Source organism: Myotis davidii, unplaced genomic scaffold, assembly GCF_000327345.1.
Source record: "Myotis davidii unplaced genomic scaffold, ASM32734v1 scaffold160, whole genome shotgun sequence".
Taxonomy (NCBI): Eukaryota; Metazoa; Chordata; class Mammalia; order Chiroptera; family Vespertilionidae; genus Myotis; species Myotis davidii.
In genome coordinates, this window is record NW_006293437.1 from 42,949 (window position 1) to 53,052 (window position 10,104).

General features: G+C 52.1%; 1 protein-coding gene across 1 annotated transcript in view; it reads right to left on the reverse strand.

Moving 5' to 3' along the window:
- The window catches only part of LOC102758002 (protein Wnt-7a), a 28,576-nt gene extending 22,326 nt beyond the window's left edge, over nt 1–6,250 (reverse strand). The window contains exons 1-2 of the mRNA XM_006767139.1: nt 5,900–6,250; nt 964–1,190 (exon numbers count right to left, since the gene is read on the reverse strand). Of these exons, the coding sequence (XP_006767202.1) occupies nt 964–1,190; nt 5,900–5,970 (298 nt within the window). The 5' untranslated portion in view covers nt 5,971–6,250. The remainder of the gene's footprint in view (nt 1–963; nt 1,191–5,899) is intronic.
- Between the last annotated feature and the right edge of the window lie 3,854 nt (nt 6,251–10,104).

A 10,104-nucleotide genomic window follows, 5' to 3' on the forward strand; every position in this document is an offset into this window, starting at 1 on the left:
ACTTTGTGCACGGCACGGGGGATCTCCCCAACCCCCTGATCTGCCCTACTGTGCATGACAGGGGGGAGCTCCCCAACCCCTTGATCGGCCCTGCTCTGTGTGTGACAGGGTACGGAGCCCCAAACCCCCTGATGGGCCCTGCTCTGTGCGTTATCTCCTGAGGGGTCCCAGACTGTGAGAGGGCACAAGTGGGGCTGAGGGATACCCTCCCCCCTCCCCGGGCCTCTAGTCCTATATAATAAAAGGCTAATATGCAAATCAACCAAACAGCAGAACGACTGGTTGCTATGACATGCACTGACCACCAGGGGCAGACACTCACGGCAGGAGCTGCCCCCTGGTGGTCAGTGTGCTCCACAGGGGAGCACCGCTCAGCCAGGGGGAGTGTGTTTAAGCCAGCAGTCAGACAACCCCCGAGGGCTCCCAGACTCTGAGAGGGTGAAGGCTGGGCTGAGGGACCCCTCCCCCACCAGTGCATGAATTTCATGCACCGGGCCTCTAGTATCATATAAGGGTGAATATAAGATGGATAATAGGGAGTGATGGGGACTATGGCAGTAAATGGGTTGCCTAGGCTCCACCTAAAGGAAGCTGTGTTCTCAGCTCCAGCCCATAATAACTATGTGGATACATGTGTAAGCTTATTTTTCAAAAGAATTCACAAATTTTACTTTTAGGTAAAATGGCTAATTTTAAATTTGGGCCTCAATTTAAAAAACAACATAAGTGCTGTATCAACCAGTTAGTATTCAACTCTGCCATACAGGGCCAGGGTGGTCTGGATTCAAACCAGAGAGCCAACTCTTGTTAGGAGACCTGAATTCAAGTCGCAGCCCCTTGAGGATCCCACAGTGGGGTCATCCCAGCATGGGCAGATGAGGAGTCCCAGATTCTCCCAATAGTATTCTGTCAGTAGCCTGTAAGACCCTTTTTGCCTGTTTGCAGTGTCCGGTGAGCACGTACCCACTTTGAGCTCCTTCCCGAAGACGGTGCGCTCCCCCAGCGCGGAGCAGTTCCAGCGGCCATTGCGGAACTGAAACTGACACTCGTCCAGGCCCATTTGTGAGCCTTCTCCTATGACGATGATGGCGTCGGGCCGGCTCTGGCAGATCGCCCGCTGTCTGGGAGCCAGGCCTGGGATCTTGTTACAGATGATGCTCGCGCCCAGAGCTACCACCGAGGAGAAGCCACTGGAGCAGAGGACACAGAGAGAGGGAGCATTAGGCTCGCAGGGTGGGGCATGGACTACAGGTCCTCCCTGGTATCCATTCCTGGCCACCTCACCCCACAGCTCCCAGCAGGAGTCTCCCAACTTTTTTGATACTGCACCCCAACCCAGGTTTATTCACCTGTGGTTTCACATTGGTTTCTGTGTGGGGTGTATATACAATATTAGTGAGGCTTGATTTCCTTTTTCAATAGCAAAAAATAAGATGATGTATGTCAAACATAAATGTTGGAACTAAGCAAGTTGCCTTTCTAATTATGGTAGGTTTCAATTGAGATGAAATTTAAAATCATGCAAAATGAATCCCAATATTGTTCAGGAATCATCTTTATGTGGGAAAACGATAAAGGCAAGCAAGGGAAACTACAATTTCATGCAGCAATTGCCTCTGAAAGGTTGGTGGGTACACAGATGTTCATTTAAAAAAACAACTGTTTGTACATGTTTTATATACTCTCTAGTATGTATGTGTATGTTTTATTACCAAAAAATATTTAAGCAGAAATTGTGAATACAATTTCTAGGTTTGCTCCCTGCATGCCAATGGTGTACATGTAGCCTCTTCTAGACATGACTGGCCTAGAGGAAGCTTATGCCTACTATGGAGAGTCATTCACTGAATAGACACATATCAGACATCTCTCAGGTGCCAAGGCCCTGCACTCGAAGAGCTACAGAAGGAGACAATGTAAGCACGATAAACAAACACAACAAGCCATTCCAGACAGTGGTGCACACTACAGAGCCTAAGTAAAGATGCTGTGATGGCAGCAAGGGTGGGTTAGGGAGGGAAGGGACAGAGCCACTTTAGCTGGGGTGGTCAAGAAGGGTCTTCCTGAGGAAGTGGCAGTGAAGCAGGGACCTGACTGATCAGCAGTGGAAAGGTATGGGGAAGAGTATTTATGGGCAGAGGGAACAGAAAACGAAGTCATGAAAGGGGACAAGCTTGGGGTCTCCAAGAAACAGAAAGAACCCATAGAAGGTGATGCAAACCAGAGCTTAGGAAAGAGGACAATCTGGGGGCAAAAGACTCAGGGCTAAAATGTTCTCAGGTATCAGAAAGCACTGAAAGGCTGTAAGCATGATACTGACATTGTCCCATCTCTCCAGCCCCACGGGAGAGGACTATAAGATGCCAGGGCAGAAGCAGGGAGAGTGGGCAGGCAAGAGGTGGTGGTGGGTTGGCCTTGGGGGATGGCTGCAGATGGAGCTGACCAAACTTGCTATGGACTGATGAACTGATGGATGGGGTGGAGCTAACAAGACAGATGCAGAAGGTAGAAAGATGGGCATCAGTGTGACTTGTGGATACCTGGCCTGAGGATGGGGTCATTTCTTAATATCAAGATAACCCCAAACAGGCTCAGATGGTAACCCTAATGATGCAGGTAGTCCTTCATTTGCATAAAAATGGCCCATTCATATGGAGTTTCCTTTTGTATAACCCTCAAGTCTACTTTGAAAGAGATCTCACCCCAGATGTCTCACTGTAGTTATAATAATAAGAGTTTCCACTTATTGAGGGCCATGGCCAGTCACTGGACTAAGTGCCCCATGCTTTCCATCCTGGAGCTCAGGCATGGGAAGTTGTTCTGGAATTGGGATTTCTTAAAGCGCAGTTACTCTGTGTCAATAGCACCAGAGATGAGCTGATTCCACTCCTTTCCAGGTGCCTAACTGACCACTCCTGTCCTTTTTCCCTCTGCTCCTGCCTCACACCACCTTCTTCCTATCTCAGGCCCTTTGTCCTTGTTGGTACCTCTCCCTAGAAGCTTTCTCAGCCCCTGAGCTTCACATGCTTGGCTTCTTGTCATCATTTATGTGATCTTGAGTCACCTGCCTTCCCACCCTTCCCCTCCTAACTTTCCATCACAATCTCTGTTTTGTGTTTCTTAATACTCTTGCTACTCATGGTCCAGTCCTCTGAAATGTCTTAATGTGTGTGTTTGTTTTTCATTTGTCTGCTCACTTGTTCATTGCCTTTCTCATTAGACTGTGAGCTCTTCGAGGGCAGGAAGGCTGTCTGCGGGTTCACTAAATGGTCACTGCATAAATGGATTGTAGAACTTTAAAAATGTCACTTAAGGTGAGCACCTCCTTCCCAAATATGGACTTGACTGCCTTAGTGAACTTTTGCAGCATCCCTAGTATGTGTCAAGTCTGTATGGTGAATGCTGTCACTAACATTAGCCCATGCGACCTTTCTAAACAGCCCTGTTGGGCAAGACTCACCATATCTATTTCACATGTCTGAAAACTGGGGTTCACAGAGATTGAGACATGGAGGCTAGCAGATAATGGATTTGAAACAGAAGCTACAGCCATTCATCTCAGCCATTAAAACAGAGTCTACACAAAGCTAGGATGTTTGAATTGTTTGAGAAAGAAGTGGCACAGAAAGATTAAGTGGAGGTTCTATCCATAAGTCAGGAGGAATCTTTGAACTCTTACCTGACCACAAGGAAATTCCTACACCAGCAGAGAAATGTAATGATATATTAGGGTCAAAAATTCATAGGAACAATAGGCTCCTGGCTAAGTGGCCAGAGCTAGGGTGCCATGTAAGTTTCCTTCGCTTACTAACTGTGTGACCTTGGGCAAGTTACACTTCCTCTCTGTACTTCCATGGCTAAAATGAGGATAATAATAATTAGCCCCCAACTCACAGGATTGCTGTAAAAATTAAACGTGTTAAAACATGGAGAGTGCTTAGAAGATGTTGTTGTTAAAGTTGTTATTATTATTATTATTATTAGATCTGATTGTCACAGGGGCTGGTGCTTCAATCATTGGAACTATCCAGATAAAATAAGAATACCACAGATGTCCTGCCATCAGAAGGAACCAGTCATATCTGGGGAACTAGAAGGCCTCTTAGGGACTTCACCCCGCATGCTCACTTTACAGATAGATAACCCAAGGCTCACGGAGCAGCAGGGCCTGGTCCCAAATTACCCTGCAATTCCTCCCGACCTGGACCTCTTTGGGCCCCAAAGGGCAGCTGCTGGGCCGCAGTTCGGCTAGCGCCCTTCCTGGATCCCTCCCCGGGGCAGCTGGGCCCCCACGGGGTCAATGAGGTGCTGGCGCCGGCGGGAGGTCGGGCAGGCGGTGCAGCCAGGGGAGGTTATTTTCTGTTGTTTTTCCTTTCTCTCTCCCCTCCGGGTCCCTCCACCCCGTTTCTAATTAAAAAGAAGATAAAGCCACAAGCGGCTAGCGCCAATCAGCCAGACCGGCTTCCTGGATGCTAGATGCGCGCGTGGCGGCGGGTGCGCCAGCCAAAGTGAAGATTAAAGCAGGTGGGGGGAGAGGGGGGAGGCGGGGGAGAGAAGCCACTCAGCCGCGGGCGAATCAATAACACTTAAAACACACAGGAGGCCGGCAGTACGCGGGCCCCACAGCCACCTCTGCGCCCGCGGTCGCCTGCTCTGCCAGCAGTTGGGGCTGGCGGGCCAGCTCGTTAGCTCTGTGCGCACTTGCTTGCTTCCACTGCGGGTCAACCTGAGAAATCCCTGCTCCAGAGACACGAGGTGGGCAAAGGGGAGGAGTGGTAGTGACAAAACACAAAGGATCTGCCACACACTACCCCTCGCAGCAGCCCCGGCAGCCAGCCCGCCCTTCCCCAAGCAGAGCAGTAGGGAGGTTCCCAGCTGGGGGTGGGGGAGCAGGCTGTGTGCAACCTGCCAAGGTGGCCCCATCAGCGCCACAACCTCTATCAATCCTTAAAGCCCCCCTCCCGGTTTCACCCTTCTGTGCTTCACACGCATTATCTCTTAAGTACAAAGGGTGACTGGCCGTGCAAATGCAGCTCCAAGACCCGTTTGGAGCCCCCACCCCAACCTTCCAAACAGAGTACCGCCCCAGCCCACCTCCATAGAAATGCAGTGGTGACTGGAGGAGGGGGGCTGCTCCGCCCGTGCGCAGACCGATTCTGGCACCCAGTTTTAGGTTAGGGTGTCCCGCCTTTCTCGGGCGCTGGCTCTGCGAGCTTGCCTCCTTTGGTGTCTCCGGGCCAGCTCTCGTCCTGTCTCTGTGTGTGTCTGTTTCGGCTAGTAGACGCTGTCGCCTTGGCCTAGGAAAGGCTCTGGACGTCCGAGGGTCCTTAGCAATCGTGTAGTGCCAGGGTTCTGAGCAGGGTTGGTGTTTTTTGTCCAAGAACATCCCTCCCTCTGGGTACCTGTTCCCTGTTGTTCGGACGGCCCCGCCGGCCCCGCGGGCACTGCCCTGTCTCTAGGAGCGTTTGTGTCCGTGCCTCTGAGGCTCTGGGGGATGAGCTCCCTGGGAGCAGTTGGGGTCCCAGATACTGACACAATGTTCCTGCTGGACCTGCTGTTCCCATGCCCCGTACTGAAGGGCCTCTGGGATTGGCTAACCCTAGCCCCCCAAGCTGGAGCGTCCCTATTGGCGATCTCTAGTTTTGAGGGCTTCCAGACTGAGACATCCTCAGGATGGCGGGTCTACCAGCTCGTACCTCTCGAACTGACGTACAACAACTGGGGCGCCTGCATGCGGGGGGCCTTTGTGCACCCACCTCTCCCGCACCCTGCCCACCCGGCCTCTCTGATGGGGCCACGGAAGTTGGCGGCCAACGGCGGCTCTTAGGCAGCACAGCCTTTCCCCAGGCCACGCCAACTTTGCCGGGACACGCGTGCAGGGGCTGCGAGAGGCCCTTACCCGATCCGGAGGTAGACCATGCCCAGGCTGAGAAAGAGGTGGCCCAGGCAGCGCCGCGCTTTCCGATTCATAGTCCCCCCTGGTCACCGGGGCCGCGGGCCGAGCTGTGCTGATCCCGCTGGCCGACCCCGGTAAGACAATCAACATAGCCCGCCCGGGAGGTGCGGGCCAAGGCGTCCCCAGGGCCGTCTGTTCGTGTGCCAGTCCGCGCACTCGGCGCCTGAGCCTCTCCCGGAACGCGGGATCCACGGAGCGGGAGGAGGGAGGGAGGAGCGAGCGCACCGCGGGGCGACGCCGGACTGCGCACAAGCTGCCGGTGCGAATGTGCGAGGCGCGGGGAGTGGGCGCGCTCGCGAGGCGCCCTCTCTCGGCTCTGGGACGCGGAACCGGGTGGGGAGAGGTGGAAGGCTGCTCGATCCCCAGAGGTGACTAATTCGCAAGTTGCGGGACGAGTGGACGCTCAGGGACTGCACTCGGGGCGGAGGAGGGAATCAGGCCTTGGGTGGGAAGCCTAGGCTCTGGCGTGTCTCCCCGGCCTCCTCGCCTGGCCGAGAGCTTGGAGCTGGCTGTAGGATGTTAGGTAGCACCCGGTTCCGCCTTCCCCGGGGCTTCCGAGACCCTCTTGGGGAGGGCACCCCTTCCTTAGAGCTAATGGCGGAGCGGGATAACTGACTCAGCATATTCTTCCCCCATCCCTGTCTTTTCGATGGGGGATAGCAAGTGGGTGCCCAGATTGGGCAGCCTCCTCTGGAACCCCGCTCCTAGTGGACAGTCAGGTTGAGGCCCGGATGCCCCGCATGGAATCTAAACGTCGGGCCGCGGAGCCACCCGAGAGCGCATGGCTCAGAGCGCACCACGGGGCGACACCTGGCGAGCATAGCAGGTGTTACAGCTTGGCCTCACTGGAGGACTGCGTTCTGGCTGGCCAGAGGTGCTGAATCCTTCCTATGATATACACTCCTGTCCAATGAGCTGGGGGCTGCTGGACTCAAGTTTCAGCTGAAGAAATTGAAGCTCAGTGATGCGACGGTGTTTTTCCAAAGACCCCAGATAGCGAGTTGCAGAACCCGGTTAGAAACAAGGCTACCTCCACCACACTCCATCCCAGGCCATGCCTGCCTCTCCTCTATAATTGCTTTTTCATACCACGCACATGTTCCTTGAAAACTACCATTCATGCGTTCATTCACAACCCACAAATGCCTGCGCCCGCCATGGTGAGGGAACCTAGGCTATGTGGAACAAGGGAGACAAGGGTCTTTCTCTCTTGGAACTTGTGAAGGAGACAGACCAAACGTAAACAAATGCAAGTGGAGATAATAAAACAGAGTTGTGGGAGAGGCACACTGTGTGATGCATGGTTTGTTTTAGATCCAGCAAGGTGGCATTCCAGCTGAGATCTGAAGGACACAGGATTTAGGGGACTGACATTTCGGGAAGGAAAGGTGTTGGGCATGAACCCCAGGAGGGCACTGGAGCTGCAGCCAAGAAAGAGAAAGAAAGCCATTGAGGTGGGAAGGATCCCATGCAGCTGTGTGGCCATGTCAGGGAGCCTAGATTTCAGTAGGAAGTACTGTTGTGTTCAAAATCTCCCCTGGCTTCGGTGGAGAACTCCCTGAGGAGATGGGAAGGGCTGGCCACAGTGGAGCCAGGCAGACCAGGGAGCAGGTCCAGGAACAAGACACTGGTGTTTGGGGATCAGGTGGTGGTTTTGAAGCGTGGAACAAAATTATTAGACACGCCTTCCATTGAGAGGTGGGTTCTCTGTGCTCTCCCTGCTTGAATTTGGGCTGATTTCTGAGGACTTCGACCAACAAGGTGTGGCCAAAGTGATGCTGCAAGACTTGCAAGACTATGTCATGAGAGGCAGTGCATCCTCTGCCTTGGCTGGAATACCTGGTAGAACCCTGAGCCACCACGGAGGTCTGAGGCGGCCATGCTGTGAGGAAGCCCAGGCATATTTAGAAGCCATGTGTAAGTGCTCCAGTCCACAGTCCCAGCTGAGCTCAGCATTGGAGTCACCCAGCTGGGTGCCAGACAGTGGGTGAAGGAGCCTCCATTCAGTCACTCCTGCCTGTGAGTCTTTGCAGCTAAGGCTTTGTAGGCTGGCTTCTGTGGTCATCCCCACTGTGTCCTGTCCAAATTGCTGAACCCCATGATTTGTGAAGATAATTAAATTCTCATTTTGGCCACTGTGTTGCTGTTACTTGTGACTCAGCAATCCTAATTGGAACAACTAGGGTGGAAGTGGGGTGCAGAAAGGAGGGAAGACCCTGGGCCTGGACTCAGTGGAGAAGGGTAGGGGTAGGGAGAGAGAAGAGAGGAATGTACAATGACTCTTACACTAGCTGGAGTCCTTCATGGATTGAGGTGCTAATGAGTGCTGGGGTGAGGTGGCTGGTGAATTGAAACAGCCGAAGATTTGAGAGGCTACATCACAGGTTTGTCTTGTCAGGTTTTTCCTCCTCCTGTCTCACCCACAGATTCCGTCAGCATGGAGCCCTCAGCAGTCTGCCTCAGAAGCATTGCTCAAATGTTACTTTCTTATCTATATGTTTCACCATTCTCTGAGACCAAAAATTCATTGTGTCACACTCATAACTAGGATGTTGGGGCAGGAGCTGGGGACATAGCGGTGGATCCAATAAATCCAGGGTCTACTCTCCTGGAGTAACTAGTCTGAGTGCTGACTTAAATCACCAAACACACAGCACTTGCTATGTGCCAGGCACTCATTTAACCCTCTAGCAGCTGTTCTTCTTGTTAATATTATTATTATCATCATCGTTACCTTCATTTTACAGTATGGGGAAAGCAAATCACAGAAGGATTAAATAAAGTTCCAAAGTCCCACTGCCCAAACATGGTGGGGCTGGGATTTTAACCTAAAGAGTTTGGCTTTAACATCTGCCCTTAACCCCGCAATTCTGCTGCCCATCTAATGGAAAAGACAGACTTGGGCCACTGCAATAAAAAGGAAGGTGTTAGACATAAAGCTGGGGGATGCACAGTGGACTGTGGAAACAGAGACAAAGTCACCAAATCCAGCCTGAGTGAATCAGGGAAGGCTTCCTGGAGATGTTCCTACCCTGGGATCCAGAAGGAATGAGTTGGTGTTCACTAGGTAAAGGTTGTGAAGCCAGAGGAAGCAGGGCCCATGGTGGTCTGATGGGTCTAGAGAACAGAGTGTTAGGGACAGTGGGAATGGGGGAAGGTTTCAGAGAAGGGGCCCAGCAGGGGACTGGGGATACATTTAGGGAATGTTAATAAGTTTGAAGCAGTGGTGTCACATGATTCAATTTCTTTTTCAGAGGCTCAAAGCAGCTCTTATGGGGCATCAATAGAAAGGGGCAGGAGACAAGAACAGGTGGTAAAACAGTTATCCAGAGAGAAAAGCCCCAGCCTGGACAAGGGTAGTGGCAGATGGCATGGAGAGAAGCAGATGGAGTTGAGAGCAGAATCGACAGGATGAGGAGACTCCAAGGACAGGATCCTATTCTGTGAGACAGTGTGTAGGATTGGTGAGGGCAACATGGAGCTGGGATGGGAGAGGAGCCAGTCAGAGGGTGATGAACTGGTTGAGAGATTGAGGTATCTGTAGATTACTGATTGTATGTGCCTTGAGCTCAAAACAGAGGCCCTTCAAAGGTGGTGGACCTCCACAGTGGGAAGCAGTGGTCCTTCAAACCAAGAAGGGGATGAGTGCTGTGGGAGGCCAAGGAGGCCCAGTGCAGAGCCCCAGGAACTCAGCATGAGTTAAAGAACCAGCTGGGGAAGAGAAGAAGCTAGAGCCAACTGAAGAAAACTAGCCAGGGATGAAGGCAGTTACTCAAATTGCTATAGAAGGAGCAAGGAGTTTTTAGGGTCCAACCTTGCAGGGGGCAAGGACTAAAAAGGGTCCAGATCATCATGCTGATTTCCAAAGGTCTTCACAGTCTGGCTCCAAACTCCCTTCCAGCCTCCAGTTTTCCCAACGCTCCCACCCCCAAGTCCTCATCACAGCAAATCGGTGGGTTGCCACTAACATTTACAAAATGGGAAAGGACCAGAAAGCAAGAGTCATTGTATATAATAAAGTTTTAACTGTGTGTGTGTGTGTGTGTGTGTGTGTGTGTGTGTGTGTGTTGTGGGTTCTGATATTTTTAAAACAAGTTGAGAGACTTTTTATTCCATCCTGTTATTCTTTTGCATATGCCTGGAATGCC